The sequence below is a fragment of the Hemicordylus capensis genome, chromosome 4 (assembly GCF_027244095.1).
Source record: "Hemicordylus capensis ecotype Gifberg chromosome 4, rHemCap1.1.pri, whole genome shotgun sequence".
Classification (NCBI taxonomy): domain Eukaryota; kingdom Metazoa; phylum Chordata; class Lepidosauria; order Squamata; family Cordylidae; genus Hemicordylus; species Hemicordylus capensis.
The window spans coordinates 110,206,283-110,233,382 of NC_069660.1; the positions used below are offsets into that span (position 1 = coordinate 110,206,283).

The window sequence follows — 27,100 nt, forward strand, 5'->3', positions numbered from 1 at the left end:
TGTGCAACTGCACAACATTAAGTTGTAGCCGAGCAGCCCTGTTGCACAGCAACATGGTGTATATTTTAGATGCTCACAGGGGTGCAGGAAGTTCAGAACTGCCCGTGATTTGCTGCAGGACATGCCAGACAGTTAAAATATTTTGTATAGTATCTGCTTCAAACTAGTGATAAGCCACAGCAGGGAAATGACTTGCCTAGTGAGCAAGAGGTTATTGGTTTGAATCCCTGCTGGTATGTTTCCCAGACTAGGGGAAACACCTATATCGGGCAGCAGCGATATAGGAAGGTGCTAAAAAGCATCATTTCATACTGCGTGGGAGATGGCAGTGATAAACTCCTCCTGTATTCTACCAAAGAAAAAGCACATGGCTCTGTGGTCACCAAGAGTCAACACTGACGGGCACAACTTTACCTCAAACTAGTGATAGGGTGAACTCTGTAATGGGGGTAGGCTGATTTTGGATGCTGTGTTAGTGGTGTTTCTTCCCTCCACACTCAGATTCATTTTGTATCAAATGCTGCAGATTATGGTCTCTTCTGAAATAGATTTGATATTAGTTTCTACCATGGTGTTCCTTATAACAATAACTGTTGTTACAAGGAACCCCCCATCATTTTGTGCCAAAGTCAAGTGGGACATAAGGGAAAACTCCAAAGGATGCCATAGCAGAGATGAAGCTGTGTTTGCAGCAATGAGGCTCTTGACACTGTGGCACTTGTTTCTGCAATGTCCAAGATACTCTGGCTACTCTGGGGGAATATAGTCAACATGGTTTTCAGCATCAATAGACATCTCTAGTGAAGGACTAGCAGGGTAGTCTCTAGTCAATTCGTGGCAAGAACTGGCCCTTCAGTCCCTTCAATATATTTATATCTGCCAAGGACTCCAGATCTGATCCTGAATCTAATTTTTTTAGATGTTCATGAGCAATATGACAGATTAATATGATTACTCCAGAGTATTCTGGCATGGATTGAAATAGTCTGCCCAACTCCGCTCAAACACTAGTAGTGGCCCAGTTGTCATTGAAAAGACAAATCAAGTAGAAATAATGTAGATACCTTTCACATGGAAAGCTGTTCATTCAAAGCTGTTTTCATGTGATTTGCACTGATTTTAGTTTTTTCTTGAGTATATGTGTTTAGTGTGTGTGTTGTTTGGTGTTGGTGTCACTAAACCTATCATGAACTACAGAGAAGCTTCATATAAATGGATTTAACAACTCTTTATGAAGCCTTAAAACAGCAAAACCCCATAATGTAGTACAGTTGTAAGTAAAGCATGAAGGTGTGAAAGCTTTTATTACAATATTTGAGGCAGGCCAGATGTGAAGGGATATGGTCTAGAGCAGGGTTTCTTAACCTTGGGTCTCCAGATGTTGTTGGACTAAAACTCCCATCATCCCCAGACATGGCCTTTGTGGCTGGGGATGCTGGGTTGTAGTCCAACAGCATCTGGAGACCCAAGGTTAAGAAACCCTGCTCTAGATCATATCCCATCACATCTCGGGAGCTGCATCTAGCATGTGGATGCTTACATAGCCTATTTTTAAAATATGAATCTAGTACTCATCAGGTGAAAAGAGCAATCAACAACAGAACTGGGGGGAAACAACTAGGTTCCAGTAACGTTAGAAGGATTTTATATTAGTTCTCCTTTTGTGCAACAGCATATAATAGATTTGCATGAAAAGAATGAGCAAGTGACACATTTAGGTTACAATATGGATACCCAAGAGGGTGAGAAAAGTAGTTATCACAGCAGCTTCCCTGCTACTGTAATTTAATGTTCATCTCAGTGCGCCACCCAAGCTCATTAGCTTGCTGAAATGGGTTCCTGTATAACCCAAAGGGTTACAGAACAGTTTTCCCCCTCAAATTCAGTGCAATACAAATTAACTAACTCCAGTCCTATAAATAGAACACTGAACAAGTTACCCAGAGGCAAAATGTAAAGTAAAATGAAGATGGTTTCTGCAGATTCAGTGTTTTTTTCAATTATACAACACACTGAGATGATTAATGACCTAGCTTTCTAATGACAATAGTTTCTTGAGGCTTTAATTTATTAAAACATACAAATTGAGAGAGGGGATGATTCTGTGTTATGTGTTCATATCTATTGAAGCATATTGTTATATTATTCCCCTCTTCCAGCTCGTTTTAGGTCCCCAAAGTAGCATGCAGCACTTAATGGGGAGAACCTTTGCCTAGGTCCTTTTGTCTTGCGCCCCTTGCCCACAGACACAGAGTTAAGGAGGCATGCAATTAGCTGCTTAGTTCTTGCTCTGTACATTTCATGTTTGCTGTTAATCATGCCATTGTGGCCCAAAGGTTATTATCTCTAAACTTGGACTTGGAATGAAGGCTTGGGTCAGAATCCAGGGAGCCCCTGTGTGTGCTTTTGCAGATGGACATTTGCACATGCACTCAGTTGGTTCTCCATCAGCACTTCACACTGTCAGAAGCTGCTTTTGAAGCCTTTGCAGATTTGGAAAGTAACTTGTTTGGGCAGTGTGCAGATACTATTTTTGGAAGGAGGGGACTTAAGGTAAGTAGCCCACATCATTGGAGTGGGGACATGTCTTTTAGCAGCATTTATTTCCATTACAGCCGGGACACAGAAAAACTGAGGGAGAAAATCATCTTGAACCAAAAAGGTTCTTGTAATTAAAAAGCCATTTTGGTTTCAGTTTTGATACAGTGGTTCACATGTTATGCAGGCTTAGGACGCTGAAGCAAATGCTCTGCCCTCACAAGGAGCCCGTAAACTAGCAGTGCTTCGGAGGTAGTGCATTGCAGTGGTTCCGGTCCTTTCTTGGAGGGAGGGTCCAGAAGGTGGTGCTGGGGGACTGCTGCTCAGCCGCATGGCCGTTGGCCTGTGGGGTTCCACAGGGTTCGGTCTTGTCCCCCATGCTGTTTAACATCTACATGAAGCTGCTGGGAGAGGTCATCCAGAGACTTGGACTGATTTGTCAGCAATATGCGGATGACACTCAGCTCTATCTCTCTTTGTCACCTGATTCTAGGGAGGCGGTGGATGTCCTGAATCGGGGGCTGAAGGCCGTGATGGGTTGGATGTGGGCTAATAAACTGAAATTGAATCTGGACAAGATGGAGGTACTGTTGGTCAGTAGGAGAGCCAATCGGGATGAGGAGATTTTACCAGTTCTGGATGGGGTTGCACTCCCCTTGAAGGAGCAAATACGCAGCTTGGGGGTACTACCGGACCCGGCTCTGCTTTTGGGAGCTCAGGTGGAGGCAGTGGCCAGGGGTGCTTTTGCATGGCTTTGGCTAGTGCGCCAGCTGTGTCCCTTTCTCGAGAAGGCAGATCTGGCCACGGTTACACATGCCTTAGTCACGTCATGGCTGGATTACTGTCACACGCTCTACGTGGGGCTGCCCTTGAAGAATATCTGGAAACTGCAGCTAGTGCAAAACACGGCAGCTAGGGTTTTATCCAGAGCTGCCCAATGGGAGCACATCACACCCATTCTGAAAGAGTTGCACTGGCTGCCAGTTCGTTTCCGGGTTCAATTCAAGGTGCTGGCTTTGATCTTTAAAGCCCTTAACAGTTTGGGCCTGGGGTACCTGAGGGACCGCCTGCTCCCAAGGGTTGCTGCCCGCTTGACAAGGTCATCTGAGGGGGCTCTGCTCTGGGTGCCGACAATGAGGGAGGCTCGGCTGTCGTGCACTCAGAACAGGGCCTTCTCTGTTGCTGCCCCCAGACTTTGGAATGCTCTCCCAGTGGCCATTCACTCCTTGGACTCCATCACAGCTTTTAGAAAGCTTGTTAAATCTTGGCTTTTTATCCAGGCTTTTACATGATTGTTTTTACTGCTGCTTCTATGTGTTTTTACCCATGTATAGTTCGTATGCTTGTATTTTATAGATTTTAAATTTGGTTTGTTTTTATATTTTTAGCTTAATATTTTTATTGTCATTTTATTGTATGTTTTTTAACTTTTATAAACTGCCTTGAGATTGTTTTTAATGAAAGGCGGTATATAAATTCAACAATAAATATAAATAAATAAACAAACAAACTGACATTGTAAGTTCTATAGGTGGAAATAGTTAATGAAAATTACCATCCGGATAGCTATGATATCTTTTCATTATCTCACCCGCCTTCCTCAAATTAACACCCAACCTACCCTTTGAAGGCCTGCTTAAAAAACCCTTGTTTGTTGTCTAGATCTGAGTTTGCAAGTGGCATTCAACTTTCTTCCCCACTCACTGGCCAGATTGGTCAAGGGTTCCAATGAAAAATTCCAATAGGATTGCAAGAAGCCTTGGAAGGGTTTAGAGTTGGCTCTGATAGTGATTCTATTGATGCTCTGATGTAAACATGAAATAATGAACCCACTAGAGCAGTAGACACAATCGCTTTTAAGTGTCCTCTCTAACCTGCTGCCCCATGATATTCAGAAGAACAACAGGAGCTGAAGTGGTAAAGTAGATGACAAGTGAAAGAAGATTCAGCCCAAATCCAACAGATCACAACACAGAGCTAATTTAAAGATCTATGCTCTTGCTGTGTGGTCGGCAAAGAAGTGGTTCTTTTCAGCCCACATGGCTTCTGCAAATTCATGTCCAGAGGAGTTGTCTAATGTTGTGAGGGGGCTAGTATATGCCCCCTTCCCCTTGAATTTGAACTTGGAACCATCAGTCACTCGCTTTTTGTGTGGATAAAATCTCTCGTATTTTGGCCAAACTGGATTCCAGAGTTACTGCAGAGTCTACTGTGGAGGTACTCAGCAACTCCTCTTATAGGATTAGACTGGATCACTTTCAGTTTGTGACTCTTGGGGATGTGGACAAACCACTTCGGACCATGCGTCCTATAACCTGTTCTCTTGACCCTTGCCCAAATTGGCTTATTTCATCTGGTAATGGTTTTATTAGGGAGGGTCTGGTACATATTATAAATGCTTCTTGGAGGGAGGACAAGATGCCTCTTTGTCTTAAGGAGGCTATTATTAGACCTTATTTGAAGAAACCATATTGGAGCCCTTGGAGTTAGCTAACTACAGACGTGTTTCCAATCTTCCATGGTTGGGCAAGGTGATTAAGTGGGTGGTGGCCTCTCAGCTCCAGGCAGTTTTGAATGATAAAGGTTATCTAGACCCATTTCAAACCAGCTTTCCAGCAGGCTATGGAACTGAGACTGCCTTGGTTGGACTGATGGATGATTGCCATTTGCTGTCAACAGAAACCATGTGACTCTGCTGATCAGGGGTACACTTAGGTAATTTTGGAGCCCAGACCTGAAGGGCTTCAGAGCCCCCCCTCCCAGCTTGAGGGCTGGGGGAGGCGGTGGGGGCAAGTCAATTCTTTTCTCTCTCTTCATTTTTTAAAGCACTGCTGTGCAGCGGGGACGGGAGCTGCCAGCGGGTGTGCGGGCACTCGAGGGAGGGAGGCAGTGGCAAGAGCTCCTTCTCTGAACCCATCTGCCTCCCAGATGACAGATTGGACTGTTTCTAGCCCATTTAAGGGCTCTCTGAACACATACGCGCACACCCCCATCGGGCGTGGGGCAGCGGCAAGGCTCTGGGGAGGGCTCCCAGAAGACCAGAGGCCACGGATCAAATCCCCATGGTCCATGGGGGAAAGCAAAGTGCCCCTCTGCTACTAATTCTTTTGTATATCTCAGTGGCTTTCGATACCTTTGACCATGGTATCCTTCTGGGTTGCCTGAAGCAGGTGGAATTGGGTGGTACTGTTTTACAGTGGTTTCATTCCTTCCTCTCTGCTAGATTTCATATGGTGTCTCTTGGAGACTGCTGCTCTGCAAAGCAAGAACTAAAGTATGGAGTTCCACAAGGCTCCATACTGTCTCCAGTGCTTTTTAACATGTACTTGAAATTGGTGGGAGAGATCATCAGGAGGTTTTGTGCAGGGTGTTATCAATATGCTGATGACACCCAGATCTATTTCTCCATATTGACCTCATTGGAAAATGGCATAACTTCCCTAAATGCCTGCTTGGAGGTCGTAATGGGCTGGATGAGGGATAACAAACTGAAGTTGAATCCAAATAAAACAGAGGTACTGACTGTGGGGGGTTGGGACCCTAGAAATTGTTTAGATCTGCCTGTTCTGGATGTGGCTACACTTTCCCTGAAAGATCAGGTATGTAGATTGGGAATGCTCCTGGATCTAGAATGCTCTCTGGTTTCTCAGGTTGAGGCATTGGCCAGGACCACTTTTTATCACCTTCAGCTGATACATCAGTTATGCCCATTTCTGGAGGTAAATGATCTTAGAATAGTGGTGCATGTGCTGGTAGCCTCCAGGCTTGACTACTGTAATGCCCTCTAAGTGAGGCTGCCTTTGTATGTAGTCTGGAAACTACAATTGGTACAGAATGCGGCAGCCAGACAACCCTAAGGGACAGCCCGAAGGGGTCATATAACACTGATTTTAAAATAACAGCATTGGTTGTTGATATGTTTCCAAGTGAAACACAAAGTGCTGGCTATTACCTATTACCTGGCATGGGTCCAGGGTATTTAAGAGAGTGCCCTTTTCTGTCATGAACTACAGTTATGGTTCCTGCCAGCTCGTTTGGTGGCAACCCGGGACCAGGCCTTCTCTATGGCTGCCTCAGGGCTTTGGAATATGCTCCCTGTCGAAATAAGAGTATCTCCTTCTCTGTTTGCTTTTAGGAAGACCCTCAAGACACACGAGTTTTCTCAGGCTTTTTACTGAAATTAATATTAGACTTTGATTTGTTTTTATCTGATGAGGTTGTTTTAACTTTTCATTCTGTGAAATTGTTTTAACTGTTTTTACTCTGTTTTATATTTGTTATGTTTTAAATTGTGTACATCACCAGAGATGCACATAGCAGGTGGTATATAAATATGGTAAATAATATGATAAAAATGAGAAATAGGAATTCCAGCTACAAGCTGTTAATTTTGAAAAAGAGACACTTTTGCCCATGGAAGAGGTGGAGGGTGATTCTCCAGACTTTACCTTCAGTGTCCTTCACATTCTGTAAAGAATTTTCCTAGCAACATATTAAGTTGTGGAGTCAGCTCTATAAATTAAGATCAGTGCAGATATGGGCATCAGTGAAGACTAGAAAAGTTAGAATCAACTTTCATCATGTTGTTTTTCTTTTAGTGTTGCCTGGGTGACTGATGCCTATCTGTCTCTGTGTTTTACCCATTAAAATTTACCATTTAGTTTCACCAGTCTAAGACTTGTGTTAAATTGAAGGTCAGCAATAACCCAGCTAGATGTTGTATAGCATGTCTAATCTCGAAAGGAGTGGATATTAGGGCAGTTGAAAGATCCAGTCCTCAGAAACAGTGGAGAGGTCACAGACCAGCCTTATAATAGATGTCTTCTGAGTCATCTTTTCTAAAGGAGTGCCTTGGGTATGAGAAGTAGTCCACAGAGGACTGACACCTGCCTCGAATCCTGGCCCAGAGTAGTCAGAACTTGCAAGATGCTATTTAAAAGGGATCTCCAGCTCTCTCAGGTGAGCAGTTTGTGACTGCTCCATTTAGAATGTTTGAGGATCCATTGAGGATCCATGTTTGATATACAAACAATCCAAATGTAGAAACCAAATGTAGAAACCCCAGCTATCTCACTATATGTCTTTGAGAACAGAAGCAAGTTGACCTGGCTAGGAAGCTGTTGCACAACAGCAAAACATTTTTGAAAGGTTACATTCACAGTGAAATTCTTGATGTTGAGCAGGTTCACATGATGGTCAGCTAGTCTGGAAGTGGGGGAAATGTTGGGGATATATCAGGTTGTGAGAGTGTACACTCCCAGTAAGCATGACGTCTGAACCTACCCACTCAAGTCTGGTTGCATGCTGAGTTGCTGACTTCTGCTCAACATTCCCATCTCCACTCAACTTCAAATGTACATTTTAAGTTGGGTGGAGAATGTTGGTAATAGGGGTGTGCAATTCGGATTTTATGTGTTTCAATTTGTAACCGAATAGAAACAACCCTGATTCGATTTGGATCCGAATCTGACCCATCCGAATCACCCCAAATTCGATTCGAATCCGAATCGCGGCTGATCCGAATCGAATTGATTCGGGTTTTGGATCTGTCCTATTAATTCCCCCAGATTCCCGGCTTTCATTTAAAAAAAAAAGCTAAGCTCTAGCCCTTAGAGAAGTGGAGTTATGGAGCAAAATGTGTGGTCACTGTTTTTTAAGTGTTCGGATTCTTTGGTGTATAATAACTTTCACTCAATGAATCCTTATGAGGATTCATTACACACCTTCATTTCTTCTATTCATTTTGACTCTCTTTTCGACAGTGCCAATTGTCAACTGCCATGTGCCAACTACACACCACTCCCACCCGCAAGGCAGTGAGGTACTACTCAGTTTAAGTTAAGTGCCTAATGGGTAGAGGCTACCACCCAAATTGCAGAGGGATTGGACAAAGGGCTGATTTTTGGCGAATTGTTGAAGGTTTAGTGTCTTTAAGGCAGATTTGGGGCATAAATTGGGATCTGGGGTGGAAGAGTGTGGTGAGGTGGTGTGCCTAATGGGTGGAGGCTACCACCCAAATTGTTGTTGTTGTTGTTGTTGTTGTTGTTATTATTATTATTATTATTACATTTATATCCCGCTCTTCCTCCAAAGAGCCCAGAGTGGTGTACTACATACTTGAGTTTCTCTTTCACAACAACCCTGTGAAGTAGCTTAGGCTGAGAGAGAAGTGACTGGCCCAGAGTCACCCAGCTAGTTTCATGGCTGAATGGGGATTTGAACACGGGTCTGCCCGGTCCTAGTCCAGCACTCTAACCACTACACCACACTGGCTCTCTAATTGCAGAGGGATTGGGCAAAGGGCTAGTTTTTGGTGAATAGTTGAAGGTTTCGTGTCTTTGGGGAAGATTTGGGGCATAAAGTGGGATCTAAGGTGGAAGAGTGTGGTGAGGTGGTAGTGCCTAATGGGTGGAGGCTACCACCCAAATTGCAGAGGGATTGGGCAAAGGGCTAGTTTTTGGTGAATAGTTGAAGGTTTAGTGTCTTTGAGGAAGATTTGGTGCATAAAGTGGGATCTGGGGTGGAAGAGTGTGGTGAGGTGGTAGTGCCTAATGGGTGGAGGCTACCACCCAAATTGCAGAGGCTGGTTTTTGGTGAATAGTTGAAGTTTACTCATCTTTAAGGTTTTTCCCTATACGGTATAATGGAGGTTTCAGCAGCCCCATAAGTGCACTTGGAGGGCGCCGGGGTGGCCCAGAGTGAGTGGTGGTGTAGTGCACATAGGGTGCCAGCCACTCCCATGGGGTTGCTAACCCATGGGGTACAGGATTCTGTTGTTTCTGAGGTGGTCTGAGTGTAGATTCTATGGTAGCAAATGAGAGTGGATTCATGGTTTGTATTGAAAATCTCATTTGCTACCAGAGAATCTACACTCAGAACACCTCAGAAACAACAGAACCCTGAACCCCATGGGCTAGAAACCCATGGGGGTGGCTGGCACCCTCTGTTCACTACACCACCACTCACTCTGGGCCACCCCAGCACCCCCCCAAGTGCAGTTATGGGGCTGCTGAAACCTACATGATTTCCTATGGAAAACTTCAACAATTCACCAAAAACCAGCCCTTTGCCCAATCCCTCTGTAATTTGGGTGGTAGCCTCTACCCATTAGGCACTTAACTTAAACTGAGTAGTACCTCACTGCCTTGCGGGTGGGAGTGGTGTGTAGTTGGCACATGGCAGTTGACAATTGGCACTGTTGAAAAGAGAGTCAAAATGAATAGAAGAAATGAAGGTGTGTAATGAATCCTCATAAGGATTCATTGAGTGAAAGTTATTATACACCAAAGAATCCGAACACTTAAAAAACAGTGACCACACATTTTGCTCCATAACTCCACTTCTCTAAGGGCTAGAGCTTAGCTTTTTTTTTTAAATGAAAGCTGGGAATCTGGGGGAATTAATAGGACAGATCCAAAACCCGAATCGATTCGATTCGGATCAGCCGTGATTCGATTTGTACCCGAATCTAGCCAATGGACCACAGGGGTGATTCATGTCTCCGAATCACCCGAATCAGCTAGATTTGAGTACAAATCGATTTGTATCCGAATCGATTCGCACATCCCTAGTTGGTAATGCAGGACGGGAACTGGATTTGGGTGGGATACATGCTGTCATGTCCCAGCATGTGCCCTACATTTGCCCCACTTCCAAACCACCCAGCAGTTGTGTGAACCCACCCTTTGTTGTTAAATGGCTGTTTTACTTCATTGTAAGCAAAGCTGATACTAAAACTATCAGACTACATTCTGTTCAGCCGTTCTACCTGATCAACCTTTCTACATTCTGTTCAGCCTTTCTACCTGGGCAGAATTCTGTCTTTTATTGTGTATTTCTATATCCTTTGCAGCCACCTTACAGTTTACCAAGTGAAGAGCATAAGAAAGAGTAAGAAAAACAATAGCTGCAACTCATGCTCATGTCAGAAAAGGACTGACATGACTATCTTAGGAAAGTTTTCAGATTTTAAGGAGGTGGCATTGCTTTGCTTGTTCTTGTCCACTATTTAGGAATATAAGAACATAGGAAGCTGCCGTATACTGAGTCAGACCATTGGTCTAACTAGCTCAGTATTGTCTACACAGACTAGCAGAGGCTTCTCCAAGGTTGCAGGCAGGAATCTCTATCAGCCCTATCTTGGAGAAGCCAGGGAGGGAACTTGGAACCTTCTGCTCTTCCCAAGGCAGCTCCATCCCCTGAGGGAAATATCTTACAGTGCTCACATGTACCGTGTTTCCCCGAAAATAAGACAGTGTCTTATATTAATTTTAGCCCCAAAAAATGCACTAGGGCAATTAGCGGTACATCAGAAATTACTGCTAGGTCTTACTTTCGGGGTAGGTCTTACTTTTGGGGAAACAGGGTATAGTGCTCCATTCATATGCAACCAGGGCAGACCCTACTTAGCTAAGGGGACAAGTCATGCTTGCTACCACAAGACCAGCTCTCCTTTCTTCTACTTTTTACTTGGGCAAGTGTTTAGCATGCTGCCCCTTTTTCTTTTGTCCAAAATGAAAGTATCATGTCCACAATGGACCATCATGCCCTCAACGGAAATTTGAATTTCTCCAGTCCACAATGTACATGATACCCTTTTCCACTTTGGCTGTCAAATTTGTTATAAATGGGGAAATGGTTTCCATTTCCTTTGAGGTTTGCCTCACTTTTCTTGCACACTTCTGCTGCCTCAGACTGATGGTACTCAACCTCCCCCCACCCCCCCAGTGTCTAGACATTGCCACTCGATGCATCCAGAGGCGGATTAACGTAGTAGCAAATGTAGCATTTGCTACGGGCCCCGCGTTTTTGAGGGCCCCGCACACCCGGCTTCCAACTGGGAATTAAAGTTAAAACTTTATCTGTTTTATTTGGTCCATATTAGATAAAATATCCCTTTCCTGCTAAATGTGCCTTTTAAGAGAAGGCCCAGCACAGCATCTGTCCAGTGGCTGTTGCTGGTGCCTACCACATTTTTCTTTTTAGAGTGTGAGCCCTTTGGAGACAGAGAAGCATCTATCCACTCTTTATTTTTCTATGTAAACCACTTTGAGAATTTTGATTGAAAAACGGTATATAAATGTTCACTGTTGTTGTAGTAAGTGTGAGTTTGTGGCTTGGTCTCCCATACTCCAAAATATAGCAAATGAAAAAAATTGAATTACTTTACTATGCAAGTAAATAATTTACGTTTTAATATTTATGTGCATTTTAAAAAAAATTAGGGCCCCTTTATAACATATGCTACAGGCCCCGCACTGGCTTAATCCGGCCCTGGATGCATCAGCATGCAGGAGCTCTTCAGGAAAACCAAGCCTGACATACGTTTAAGCAAAAGTCTTTAAGCAAAGATGCTTTGTCTTTTTAACAAAGCTAGAAGAACCTTGGAAGAATATTTACATGCAGACTGGAAACACACTGTGCTTTCACACAGGCAGGTTTGTGTTCTGCCGACAGTAACCTGTCCTAGAATGTAGCCATGCTAAATGTTTAACATTCTGTCACTTGTCACTGGGCAACTGATTGAGTTGCCCTTTTTGTTTCATGGTTTCATGTGTTAGCTGAGGTAGATGAATGAGCTCTACCACAGAAAAATATTTGAAAAGTAAGTGAAGCTGATGACACGTTACTTTACAGTTGAGTGGAATTCAACCAATCTAATTCTATTGTCCTGTCAAGTTCCACAAAAAAGACCTTGAAAGCATTTTTTAAAAACGTGAATCCTTAATCGAGCCCAGAAGCTACATATACATCTATGGAGTTCGGCTGTGTTTGCTGGTGGTGACAGACCTTTGTTTTCTTTCTATCTTGTGAAATAAATAATATCCCCAATGACTAATTAAGTTCCTATAAAGTTCTGTTTTAGTAATGCAGCTTCTTTCTCCACTTTGAAAAGAGTGTCAGTGTCCTGAAACCATGGCTAATGATTTAAAATATATATATTCAAACAACTTTTCAAGGTTTATGCAAGCAAATTCACTGAAGGCAGACCAAATGAAAAGCTGCTTTCCAAAGCATAGGACTCAGCTGACGTCTTTATGGAACATTTAAAAACCAACAGCCATTTTTTCATCCTCCCATTGAGTATCAGCTCTGATGTAGCCTTGCAGTTATGCCTTGAAGAGTTCAAACACCATCTAGCAAATTCTGCATGTGGTGTGGAACATATCTAACACTCAACTCTTCTTGAAAGTGGGGAGAAGGAATGTAGCTTGCTATACTGTCACCCAACTTAGCTTATAGGGTTTATTCACATGTATAAATAATACCAAGCCCCCTTTTTCTTTTTCTTTTTTAATTTTCATGGAACAATCTCATATTTCGTGAAACTTCACTTTATCAGAAAGTACGATTTGCATATTGCTGAGGATCAGAATAATCTCTGATACACACTCTCAGTGGAAACAGGCTTGCTGCAAATCCACCATTACTGAGAGAAGTTATATTTGAATTTATCTATATTGTTATGTGCTAAGAGACTTTGTGGCAAAGCCCTAGTAACAATTAGCTTAAATTACTCTGCCATTATGGAATATTCACAAAAATCCCACTTTCTTGGGAAATAAAGCTGTCAGGGCAGAATGTTTTATTGTCTAGGTCTGTGAGGGGGAAATATTCAGCTGGCCTTTAGGTGATTACCAAAATATGGCTGTTTTGAAGGATCTTTGGGGGCAAATGCAGAGTGATACTGTATAATGCTGTGCTAGTCTTGCTCTCATGTAATTTTGGAGGACTGGGGCTGTGTTTAGTATTTTAGTGAGGATTTTTTTTGTGTACTTTAAAAAAATGTTTTATTGTTAGTTGCCTTGGTGATCTTTCAGACAGAGTGGCAGAATATATATGCAATCATTATATACATATATCCTTTTATATGTAAAGATGTTTGGATCTTGTTCAGTAATGAGGTCAAAATTGTCAGCATACTTCCACATAATGTAGAAAACTCCCCATTCTATCCAATTGGAAGCAGCTCTCTTGTCAGGAGGTCATGGCTTCATGGCTTACTTCTCCACTGTTTTGATAGCCTTTCTACACTCCCTTTTGCATGATCTTTAACATAACTAAGCATCCTTGAGCTCATGGTCCTTTGAGTAGCTATCTGCTGTCATGAGGTACACAAGTACATTAATTCCCTTCACAGAGCATCCCTGTTGCATAGCCAGGCTAATAAACCTTTGTGATCTGTGTGCTCCTAATTGCTCAGCAAGACATTTTCTTTGTATTTCCTGGCTGCCTTTCTAATTATTGGGAAAGTTTCAATTACTCTTTGTAAAAGCCCTGCAGAGTTTCAGACCTTAAACAAGACGAGGATAGAAGGCCACAGTGAAGATGCTCTCCCAGATTTTCACAGTTGCTGCTGAACTAGCACGGCAGGCACCTCTTGGCTGGCAGCCTGATACAACAGTACAACAGGCCTGCTAACTCCCCTGCTGCTTCCAGTCTAGGACCATGGCCACTGGCTTGGTGCTAAGGAGAGTAAGCTGGGAATGATCATTGCACCGTTCTCAGTTCTATTTCCAAGACGGAGAACAGCAGAGGCTGCAGTATGGAAAAGCAGTTTCTCTCTCTATGCAGGAGCACGCACACACACACACACACACACACACACGTCCGCGTGCATACACACTATTCTGTAGCTTTATAAGGACAGGAGACAGGGGAGGATGTTTCTTAGCACATGCCTTTTATGGTGAGCCTTAAAATGCTGCTCGGAGGCCTTTAATGAACCATGAGAAGCTGGTAACCACTGAAAGGCAGTGGGCTCAAGAGCGCCAAGAAGCTTGTTTAGCAGCAGGGAGACTAGTCTACAACAGCTCAGCTTTAGGGGCTGCCGCCTGCACTTTCGACAAGCCAGACTCCAAATGAGGCAGCTGTTCCAAGCAGGTATAAATAAAAGATGCAGTGTTCCTATGGGAACCTTTGGCATATTGGATTACCTATTCCCCTGCTAGGGTTTCCTTTCAGTTAAGTTTCTCTGTGAAAATCCTACACTTCAGGGTGTGCTTTTAACACACCGAATGTGGAGTTGTTTATTTCTAACTATATACTCATAGCCCTGGTGATTTTCTGCCCCCCCCCAAGTACCCATTGTTTAGATCCTCTGGAGGCACAAAACTGACCACTCTTACTGCTTCCTGAGCAAACTGTTTCAAGTCAGAATGGCAGTGGCTTTGTGTCTCCGTTGTGTAGAAAAACATGGTGTGGGGTGAATGCACACAAGTCCTCTGGAGAGCCTGACACCTTGTTCTTATGTTTGGTATGGGCAATGCGGAAGGCATAAAGTCATATCAGGGATGGCCAGCTTCTGTGTTCTTAGAAGCTGATGGATCTTCCAAACATAAAATTCAGGGACTTGGACAATCAAGCTCTATAATAAAGGTGGCTTCACCTAGGGCTATGTGCTGCTCAGGCATGGAGCACACCTGCTCCTTTATTTTGAGTTATTGATTGTAGGGGAGTGGTCTGGGCAATGGATGTGCTTCTTGACAGATTCCAAAAAGAGGCAGATTATATGACTTTGCATTTCATATAAAACACATTATGAAATAAACTGGGTGTATCATTTTCTTGCTAGTGAAAGTGGGAGCAAACATTTTACCACCACTTCATTAAAATTTGGTGTGTCCAGATCTGGCCCTTGGACCACTCATTGGCCATCCCTGACCTCTCTCATTCTTCCATGTAGGTTTGGCAGATGTCACAGTTTTTTCTAACTTGAAATCTATTTGTGTTTGAGCAATTGCCTAGCCATCAGAAACAACATGCTACCTGACAAGGTTGTTTCTGTATAAAACTAATACAAACACAGAGTCAAAGTAACTGCTGGTTTTAGTCTATTTGTTCAAGGCCATAACATTAAAGCTAAAATATTTTTGGGAGGGCCCTTGAAGGCTAACCTCATGATGACCCTACTGGACACCCTTCCCCCAACTCTCTTAAGATCTTTGGGAGGGTTCCAGCCCTCTGTGACTTGGAACCTTGATTAGTTCCCAAACGCAATGCTGTAGACATTCACTGATGATCGGCGGAAACCTCAGTGAAATAGTAAAAAGAGAAGGTTAAAAGAAATGTTTTTCAGGTCAAGGCTTGAAATTTACTTTCCAGTCCAAGGAAGGCATTCCACTGAATGTTAAGGTGTAGTTGCAATGCATCTCTTTAATGCTGGGATGAGAAATGCTTATCCTTATGCACTACAGATGTTACACAAACATCTTCATTTCTGACTATTGGCATGCAGCTTGCATTCAGAAATAATACATCCTGGAATTTCCCTACAAACCTCAACAAAATGCTGAGCATACTCCTTAAAAAAGATTAGGAACCAAAGAGTAGTGAAGCCAAAACAGATGCTCTAGTAATGTGTCAGTCTCGCTGACTAAACTAAATGGTCACAGCCCTAGGATCATCGACATTCCTTTTCTAGTGCTAATGTTGGGTTGGGGGATTTATTTAAAGGACTTTCCATGAATACTAAACTATTACCTAAATCTGTGGTGGTGAATTGCCTCCCTTTTCTTTTCCACATGTTATTTCATAGGGGTGTGTGCGGGGGTGGGGGGGTGATATTTATATTCTAGAAAATCTTCAGTTTAGGAAATAAGTTAAAGTCCTTACACATTGATTCACACTTTCTCTGTGTGGCAACAGCCTTCTGGCCGGCATGTGTGTCTCCATGGCTAGACACTCTCAATAGAGAGCAGTCATTGGGAGAAGGGAATGTACATCTATTGCATACTTTATCAGCACACAGGGCTTTCAAGCATGTCCCTTTTATCACATTGGATGGTCCTGCTCATGAGGTATGGCTAAGACTGTATGCTTGCAAGTTGCACCCCAGGGGAAGAGGCTGGTCCCCACTTTCCCCTATTAACTGGTAAAAAAAGAGAACAGAGCCACTGAAAAAACCTAGGAGCTTTCTTTTAACCCAAACGTTGGATTATCCCATTCATTGTAGATTTTATTTTGCCAGTACACATGATACTGCACCAGTCTGGGGTACCTCCAAGCCAGGGTACAATCTTTGAGGGGGTGTGCCGGATGTGTGTGTTTGTGTGTGTGTGTGTGTGCCGAGTTGAAGGCATCCCTCTGTACCAGGGATTCTCAAACTTGGGTCCTCAGGTGTTATGGGACTTCAACTCCCATAATCCCCAGCCTCAGTGGCCTTTGGTTGGGGATTATGGGAGTTGAAGTCCAATAACACCTGAGGACCCAAGTTTGAGAATCACTGCTCTATACAGTCGGAGAGAGCAGTACTATCCACAGGAACCTTAAACATACAGATACTGCCCAGGCATCCAGGGAAATCAATGGCCTGCTGCCCAACTAGACAGCACACACAACAGCTTTGAAAGAGTGCACACAGACCTCTCGTGCTGTGCCCGTCTTGTCATCCCATCTTTTTTGTATGGATGGACGGGGGGTGGGGGTGGGCATAAGGAGAACGCAGGGTTTCTCCAATGTGGTTCTTTCCCTTTTAGTGGATGTATGCTAGGGATGTGGCATTCCTGTTGCCAAGCAATGGCAGGAGGAGTGCAGAGACAGCAGAGGACAGGGCAACATCTCCAAGAGGCAGCCAACAAGAAGTGCAGCCAGCATAGAGCTGATGCATTCCTGGGCTGGTCAGAGCTGCCCTCTCTCTGGTTTCAGGAGGAGCTGCAGCACAAAACCCAGGATATAGCAGCAGCAGAATTTGAATGAAATAATGGCCCTTTGGAACCTGAGGTTTCAGCAGCTAAATTCACTACGAAGCAAGGACTCAAATTCAGGATAGGGTTCAAAAACCAAGCACAGTTGGGTGACAAAACCATGGTTTCACACATTTGGACGACCACAAACCCAAACCTCTGGCACATTTGCCTCCAGTTTGGTATGATGTCCAAACATGGCCTCTGACTCATGCAGTGGCGGGCTTTGCTTCACTGCAGGTTGGCAAACAGAGACTGGACAGTCATGTGTCAGGGATGCTATAGCAGTTGCCTGCACTGAGCAGGGGGTTGGACTTGAAGACTTGCACGGTCCTTTCCAACTTTAAAATTCTATGATTCTATGACACACACACAAATCAGAAAGAGATCAGAGGAGGTGGGTCAGTTATCACAATATCAGATTTGCAATGTCTTTGTCACAGGTTGGCTTTGTTTTAAAAATCATTCATTCATTTAAAAAAAAAATCTTTAGAGCAAGTCTGATTGTCTACTAATCAGTAGCATCACTAGAAAAAAATTGAGAAGCTCAGAAGGGGCAATGTGCATTTCTGGGTGGGCAAGCTCTGTCCCACATGTTAGATTTCAAAAACCAAAAGAGGTGGTAGGTGGGGAGCAAACTACTTGTTGGTGGGGTTGCTTGCCTCCCCCCAGAGATATCCATGCTGATAATACTTGAATAATTATTTTCCTGAGTTTACTTCTGGTTAAAGATGAACAAGATTGAACTCTGGTGCTGAAGATAAGCTTTGCAACATGTTGACTGACAAAAAAAAAGGCTACAAAGTTTTTAAAAAGATTTGGTGTTGTTTTTAAGTATAGAATTGCACTCTGCAATTTAAAACAAGCTACACAGAAAACTGGTTTGTTTTTTGTTTGACATATATATATAACACCTAAAAATTACATCTCTGGGTGGTTTTCAATAAAACAATGCAAACAAAACAAAAACAAAAAGGTTAAAAAAGATTACAATAATTTAAAATTTAAAACAATGTTAAAAACTATTAAAAACTGTAAATCTAATTAAAATCATGGGTGAACAGATGTGTCTTAGCTACCTTTAAAAAAGTTGTCCAAGATGGAGAGGCGAGCACATTCCAAAGCCTCAGGGCAAAAATGGAGAAGACCTGTTCCTGAGAAGCCACCAGACGAGCTGGTGGCAACTGCAGATGGACCTCTCCTGATGATCTCAATGGGCGATGGGGTTCATGGCGAAGAAGATGTTATTTGTTTGTTTGTTTGTTTATTTGATTTCTATACCACCCTTCCAAAAATGGCTCAGGGCGGTTTACACAGAGAAACAACAAATAAGATGGATCCCTGTCCCCAAAGGGCTCACAGTCTAAAAAGAAACATAAGATAGACACCAGTCACTGGAGGTACTGTGCTAGGGGTGGATAGGGCCAGTTAGGGTTCTCTTAAATGTTCTCTTAAATATCCAGGGCCTAAAATGTTTAGCACTTTATGGTTATAACCAGCACCTTGTATTTTGCCTGGAAACTTATTGGCAGACAGTGTAGCTCTTTCAATAATGGAGTAATATGGTCTCTCCGAGATGACCCAGAGATGACCCAGGGATCAACCTGGCTGCCACATTTGGTACCAACTGCAGTTTCCAGACTATGCACAATAGCAGCCCCACAGAGCGCACATTGCAGTAGTCAGGTCTGGAGGTATCAGCATATGTACAACTGTTTTGAGGTAGCTTATCTCAAGAAACAGACACAGCTGGTGTATCAGCTGAAGCTGATAGAAAGCACCTCTGACCACCACTTCAACCTGGGACACCCGGGGCAGATTAAGCTCTTTGCCGCCTGTAGGCAGCCAAAGATTTGCTGCCCCAGCGGCAAAGGAGGAAGGGGGGGAGTTAAATATATATTTTTTAAATGTTAAAACCACCGCCGCACAGCAGTACGGTGGCATGGTGGCAGAGATGGCAGTGATACCCCTCCTTGCCCAAGCCCACCAACTCCCAAATGACAGCTATTGCCTGAAATTGGGCTTTTCTGCACACAGGCGCGTGTGTGCAGAAAAGCCCAATTTGGGGCAATAGCTGTCATTTGGGAGGTAGGCGGGCTTGGGTTAAGCGGGGTATCGTCGCCCTCTCTGCTGTCAATGCGGTGAAGAGGGCGGCGATACCCTCCCTTACCCAAGAGAAAGCCTGAAATCGGGCGATATCAATCATTTGGGAGGTAGGTGGGCTTGGGTAAGGAAGGGTATCTCCTCCCTCTCTGCCGCCACACTTCTCTCAGCGCTGCAGAGAAAGAGGATTGGGGTTGAAGACCAAGGGTGCATGGAGGCTAGGTTGTAAGTGAGTACAATACCTTCAGGGCTTGTGTGTATAGTATTGGCACTGGTGTGTGTGTGGTAACTATTTTAACTAATATTGATGCTGCATTTGTTGTGAATGCTGCATTTCACCTTGACCCTCATTAGATTTTGTTGCCTGGGCCCACTTTAGGACCTATACATTAGTTTTAATTTAGGTAAATGTGGAGCTGGATTAGTGACAGAGACAAAGTATGGCTTCTCTAAATAGCTTGAATGAATAAATTGATTGAATTAAGTGAATAAATGAACAAACTATTGCAATTCAGTAGAGACCCTACAACACTAACAATGTGAATTTCCTCCCTCTCTGTCTCTGTCTTTGTCTCTCTCAAACCACAGAATGGAAATGCAGGGTATGCATGAGTAGGGAACATTTTGAGTGCCATATATAGCATTTTATGGGTATTTTTCTTTAGGCTTATAAATTGGGCAGATGTTACAGTCGAATGTTTTATCTGAACAATTGTGGCTTTGAGAATAATTGCTTATTTCAGAAGCCACTTTACTTTTAAAATGCTGAACATCCATAGGCCAGTGTTATTAGCAGTCAAATTGCTTTTGTACCAGGAGTTTAAAGAAGAATATTGTGAAATTCTAGGATCCAGCCATGGAATTCAAGGGCCCTTAGAGAGTTGTTCCTCAAACAGCACTTCCCCATGCTGGTTGCATTCCAAACTCAGGAGGATCCGCAGCTTAAAACAGCCTAAAGTCCCATTGGATGCACATAAGTGATTGGACTTGCCGGAAATATCATTTTGGATCATAGCCCAGGACTAAATCATTATCGGTCCTCACTTTCATATTGAGCCTTGGCAACCTGTGTTGTGTGTGTGTGAGACTGAGTGAGAGAACGCATACACATGCACTCATATGTTTTTGCAGGTCACTTAAATATTATAAAGAGACAGATATATGGATAGATGGACAAAAGTGGTATAGCATCACAAAGGTAGTAAGATGTTAAACTACTGAAATGGGAAATCAGTGGGAGTTGTGGGTATCTATGTTATTAAAGGCAAAATATTGTATTTTTGCAATAAAGCCATTTAAAAGAAAAGCAGACATATTTTAGCCCCCCAAAAAGGTGGGTGACAATCTGCTAGGATACAAGGGAAAGTAAAATATTGTCAGCAAAAAAACAAACACAACACACACACACAAACTTCACAGGCTCCATAGCTACAGATACATTTACTTGATAGGAAATCCCATGTGTTTCAAGGGGATTTACTTCCAGGAAGGTACACTTTGGAACACAGCTTCGGTTTTTTCATTGGGAAACACACACACACACACACACACACACACACACACACACCCCACCACCACCAAAATATAAAAATCTTACCTGCCATTAGTTAGAAATTGCCCTTATCAAAATCACCAAGGAAGATACATTGTTGGAAATAATCTTGATTTTGTCCTTTAAGCCACAACTTCACAAAAGTTTTTTGAAGATTTTGTTCTTTGCAGTCACTTCAGATAATTGTATACTTTACCCTGGAACAGTAGAGACATATTTTTATGAATCCATTGGATATTAATGTGGAGTTTGGGCAGCTTCTTTTCTGTTTGCTGGGCATATGTGATATCTGTTTGTCCGTCATCTGAGAATGGCTGGGAGAGGCAGTCTTTACCTGATTGCTTCTGGGGATAAAGAAACATACTTACAGCCCAGCAACACTGGGTTCGCTTCAGAAGGGTAATGTTCTCCTTTGCACAGAAATAAGTATGTACAAACCTGATAGCACAGATGCCGATAAAATATTTATGGTATACTGAATTTGTTACCTAGAATTACTACTGGAATCAAAAGGATAGCAAAAATTGTGGGGCAAAGCTCAAGTTCTAGAAGAGGTTATTCTGAAAATGAATAATCTGTGTCTGCTTGTGTAGCCATGCTGTTTTTCTTCTACCAGCAGCAATTGCTTCATTGTCAAAGCCTGGCCATGTTTTATTATCATCATATTTAATTCATTTTTGCCCCACCTGAGGAACACTCGAACACCATACCATAAAAATAAAATGTAAGAAAACAAACCACAATATCGATGTTAGAGCAGCTTACAAGAGATTAATCATTGAATGCCTACAAGAATAAAAAGGTCTCCAGAGCCTATCTAAAATTTGAAATAAAGTCTGCCAAATCTCCCTCAGGAGGGTACTCCTGTGGAGCTACCAAAAAGGCTCCATACCTAACAACAGCCAGCCATATGGCCAATGGAGATGGACCAGAGAGTATTGCAAAAAAATAAGCCTGGGTGTAACGACAGCATCTGTAATTTACACCAGGTCTGCTTTCACTAGGCAGTGCCACAGTTAAAAAAATTAAAAGCTGGAAAAAGCCCTGCCTGGGAATCTAGGGACATGGTCCAAAGATCATCCCCAACCTGTGTACTGGTTCTGCCACAGGGATGGCGGGATGTGGGTGTGCAACCCTTTTGAATACCTCTGTTCAGATAATCAGAACCCCAATGAAAAATACAGGCCTTTTAGTGTGGATTAAGATTTAGTTTGTTCTCTCCCCCAGCCCAATACATCTATACTGAGGGCAGTGAGGGTTGTTTTTTTTTTTTTTTAGAAAGTTGGTTTTCTCAGAAAGCAGATCTAATATTGCAAATATAATTGCACTCATATCTAAAGGATATCTTGTCAATTTTTCAGCACTGGGCAACACCCTTCTCAAGGACTTTCTCTGGAAGAGATGAGGAGAAATTTTCAGTACCCTCCTATTGACCGAAACGGTATGTGTGAAGAGAGTTGTTTTTAGATTCAGCAAAGATAAATTCAATTAATGGGTTGTTCCACTTCCTTTGAAATGAAACCAGTGCTAAATAGGCCTATTGAAAATAGCCCCCCCCAAAAAATTCCACCTTCAGTAAAAAGGTCTGAAGATGTTCTATTACTGGCAGTGGAAGCAAGGGATGTAATAAGCATTTTAAGATGCAAAAGAAACTTGCTATCCCTAAGATCTTCCAGATAAATTGCCATGCTTCCCACCAGGATCTCAGTGGGGCTGGCGAATCAACAAAAATTGCACACCCATACACCCCTTTACGTTTAACAGTGCATCTAACTCATTTTAATTTACATTTCAAATATAAAGTGTGACTATGATGAAAATGAGCTGCGATCGGGTGCAGCTCTTTGTTGAATGTATACTCTTGCTTTTGTATGATGTATGAAATGACTTTGATGGCTCATGAAATAGTAATGTAAGGCTAACCATAAGCTTGCAGAATTCCAAGAAACTATCCATGTGCTCCAGTACTCTAGAGCTGGCTGCAAAGCTCATAGACCTGTTAAAAACCCATTAGTAGGGCATGTGTGCTATGTCGTCATTACTATATCATGTACCTTTTCAGACACACCTGAGGCCAAAATACATGAAACATTAAACCCATTAGTAGGGCTGATTGGCTTGCTTTTAACTGAGTAAATAGTAGCCAGATCAAGGCTTCCACCATGCCTTGAGATTGCAGCAGGGGCAAATGGGCCCAACCCCACTCCATACCCAGACCTGATCCAGACTCCACACATGTGTAATGGTCCCATTAGTGACAATTAGAGATGTTGTTGTTAGCAGTAATGGGAAGGTGCTGATTTAGATTTGCGACCATTTGGGAGGGATAGGGCCCCCCACTAGGGTCCCAATCCACAGAGGCCCCAATCTGACTATTTACTCAGTTTTTTTCAAAAAAACAAAACATCAAGCCTGTCAGCCCTAATTATGGGCTTAACATTGCATGTAGTTTGGTCCTTGGGTTTATGCAAATGCATCCATGTTTGAGCTTGGGCACATGGGGGAAGGTGTGATGGAGTACTAAATAAATTCATTTTTGCGGAGCATCACTGAAACAATCTTCCTTGCATTCTAGGATCCAGTACTTAGTGCATCTTCTTTGTGCTACATTTTGTTCCTATGAACCCATTTGTGCCTTTTATGTCTTGTACTGGTACTTAACAGTTCAGGCCTTACCAGCCCATGCAATTAGGAACAGAACACACCAAGAGTATGCACTTTGTGACATTCTCCACAGACATCCCAGATCCTTCCGGCACATCACTTTTTCATTTGGTAGGGGGCTCATCTGAATGCCCTCTACAAGCACTCCAGTTTTTTGTTTAAACAAGTATTTATGGAGCACACCTAGAGGGAGTATTCAAAAGAATAGCAGCCTCCCATGCAATAAAGGGACAAGCATCGGACATCTGCTGAAGAGCACCCTCTTGACATAGCCCCTTTCCAATCATATGGGCCAGTAAGGGCTTGTCCGAACCAGCCCAGTGTTCCTTGGAAGCTAACATAGTTTAGGCATAGCACTGCACATTAGGTGGAGCAGCAGTATTCCTACATGGATGAGGGCAAATCTTTTTGGCTAATCCATTTTGTGTGCCTTTGATTTTACTTAGTGGCAGTGTGCCACAATCAAAAGGTAATTCACATTATGTTGCTTCATTTTTCTTTTTAGACTCGGGAGGGAAAATAGTGTGGGGTAAAATGAATGTAAAAGTATATTTGGTGCTTAGACTTTGGGAAAGTGCTAGATGCTGAGCACAGTTCAATCAGCAGATGTGAAATCCTAGGATAGAATTCTGCCACAATGAGCCCTCCCCCTTTCTACAACCTTCTGAAAGTAATTTTTTGCCTTTATAAGTAATAACTCTATATTACTGCCTTGATGTTGAAAGTCTCAATGACTAGGTTAGGCTGGCAAACATTTCCGAAGCAAAATAACAGTAGCAGTCTCATTTGACCAGTGACCCAAATGATAAAGGAATAATAATAGTTCTTAATAGGCAACCCGGTACTTGCAGCAGCAGCTATTTTCATGATAATTGTCCAAGATTAAGGCCATAATTACTTCTGAGAGCCTGCTTATTGTTGACTGTTGGATCCCCCGTTTGACTTCAAAATAGGTATTTTTAAAAATCAAATAGAAATGCAACAGTGTATTAAAACATCTTAGTACCAGATTTCCATCAGCCATGGGTTTAAAGGCCGATTGTGACTACACTGCATGTGAATGGCAACATATCTATATTTCAGATTTGACCCCTAGCATTTTACTTTAGAGAACGGCATTCAGCTTGGGTTTTGAAGGTAGCAAAGAGATTTGTCTGAAACACATTTACCCAGGAGCAAATCTGCCATTGTTGATTTATCTGGAGAAGACATCAATATTATCTTCCTTCATATGATGGCATGATGGAAGCAGAGAAAGTAAGGAGAGAGTGTTGCTGGGCTACATGGCCTTCATGACTAGCACCTCACATTCTCTTCACTTCCCACAGGTTACGTGTCGGATCCCATGAGTACAATGCGATTTCATTCCTGCAGCAACAGTGGCAGCTTTGAAGACAGCGGCTGACAGCAGGAACCGGCGTCTGCTGGAAGAGAGATTCTCCGCAGACTGGCAGCAACAATTCCTACTGTGTCACTGTAGCTCCAAGTCATCATATGTTACATCAAAGAGCTTACGTTGGCTTGTTTATTTACAGATAGTGAATGCTTCCACCATAAATTATTCTTCAAACTAGCCTTTCTATACCAATAACTTAAAGGAAGCAAGGAAAAAAAATAAATCAGCTCAACATGTAGAGCTCTGGGCTGTGTGGTTTTCCCTCAGAATATACTGCATTCATGCCAATGAAGGTAACTGGGGACTCTATGATATTTATTCCCATTTATATCCCATCCTATTCCCAAGGAACTCATTGTCAGGGGACATCCCCCTTTGCCTTCACAGCAACCCTGTGAGATAGGTTAGTCTGGGAGAAGGTGACTGGCCCAAGCCACTCAATGAGCTTTGTGGCTGACTGGGGATTTGAACTCTGGTTTCCTTGCTTCTAATCCAGCACTCTAACCACTACGCCACACTTTGTCGTATATATGTTCTCAATTACACTTGAACTGAAGAAGAAGGGTCTCTACTGTAGGGGATGCCAAATTGCTATGGCCTCCTCTCCCTCTCTTTCATCTACCAGTGCTTGGCTCTGAATCATTCCTTCTGTGGGCCTTGGTAGTAGCTGTGCCATACTCTATGGTTAATCTAGTCCCTAAAGACATAAGAACCCATTGCTGAAGCACCTGTTAAGTCATGGCTGTAGCAAGATTCAATCAGACTGTGAATTAATTTCCCCTGGGTTGGTTTACATATATGTAAAATAACTGACTGTTTACCTTCACTGATGTCCAGAAGGAGGGAGGAGGCACCCAGGCCAAATAGGCACTCATGGTTTGACAATACTTAAAGTACTTTTACCTCCGTGTGCCCATGCTTAGTGAGCACGGAAGTTAACCTATGACAGTGAACTCCACTATTTTTGAAGTGAGGGTTGCAACCGCCAAATTGTCCAACATGCGGCCTCTTCTTTTTGGGGTGTGTGCCCTGGAACAGGGCTCTCTTCTGCTCAGCAAGTGTGCTCCGCAGCTAAATAAGATAGGAGGGAAAGTCGACTGATCCGGCTGTTGCTTAGTGTAGAATCCAGAAGAAAGAGTGGTGGTATGCAGGGACAAGGCAGTGGAGTGGGATCAGGAGTATTGATAGTTTAATGAAACAGATACTATGTACAGAGAGGTAAGTGCAGACTGCTCTTCAGTGCTCTTGCAGCTGGCTGTTTGTTAGCCCTGCCTCTGCTCCAGGACTGGAATACAAGTAACTAAAGCCCCATTCAAAAGCTGGCCTGGATCAAGGAATGGATTAACCTAAAACACTACACTTGGCACACAAGGATGGGACAGCACCTCCAACTTTGTTTAACTGGCAGGCGATCAGCAAGCGTGAGTAAACACAGCTCCTGAGGCTTCTTCTACACTAATTATGATCATGGGAACTGCCCTAGAGTCTTTCGCAGAAAGAACCATGCCGTTACAGACCTGGCTGCTCTGCTCCACAAGGCTTAACCTCCCTCCCACCGCAGGGCCAAGGGAGACGTTTTGACTCCAGAGCTTCATCATAGGAGTTGTACTTCTACTACAATGCAGTCTGCTATCTGGCCGACAGGGATCTAGACGACTTCCTAGAGGCCTACAATGTGAAGTCACTCCCTGTCATTGTGTGTGCTGTCCACTACAGTTAGTGGCCCTGGCCCAGCCCCAACGCCATAAAAGGAACCACCTGTGTTCCTTATTAACCTGAAAAGGAACACTGCATTTTAATCCTAAATAAGAAACAGTTCCTTGAAATGTGGCAAGCACAGAGGAGGCAATAGCAGCAGCAAGAGGACACAAATCCCTCTCCTGATATCTATGTAGTGGCAGCTCTGTTGTAGCCCCATTGTTGTGGGGTGGACTATGGATCTCTTGCTCAGGGACCAGAAAAACCTGGAGCTAACCTTGTTTTTGAAAAAAGGATATTCCGTGCAGTTCACATTCGCTGCAGAGAAGAATGCAGGTCTCGAGCTTTGTTTTGCTCTCATTACAACAGCTTTTACAAGACAGGGGGACCCGGAACTGAAGTGGGCAGCTATTCATATCTGCTGTCACTAAAGGATACTGTTGTGTCCTGCATAGAGCCTTCAAA

The 27,100-nt window shown here is 43.1% G+C and overlaps 1 protein-coding gene across 2 annotated transcripts in view; it reads left to right on the top strand.

Annotated features, from left to right (window-relative positions):
- TNNI3K (TNNI3 interacting kinase) overlaps window positions 1-25,175 on the top strand; it is a 292,390-nt gene extending 267,215 nt beyond the window's left edge. For both annotated transcript variants that reach the window (XM_053243152.1, XM_053243153.1), the window contains 2 exons: window positions 22,239-22,318; window positions 24,870-25,175. In XM_053243152.1, coding sequence (XP_053099127.1) covers window positions 22,239-22,318; window positions 24,870-24,946 — 157 coding nt within the window. In that variant the 3' untranslated portion in view covers window positions 24,947-25,175. The remainder of the gene's footprint in view (window positions 1-22,238; window positions 22,319-24,869) is intronic.
- Window positions 25,176-27,100: the final 1,925 nt, after the last annotated feature.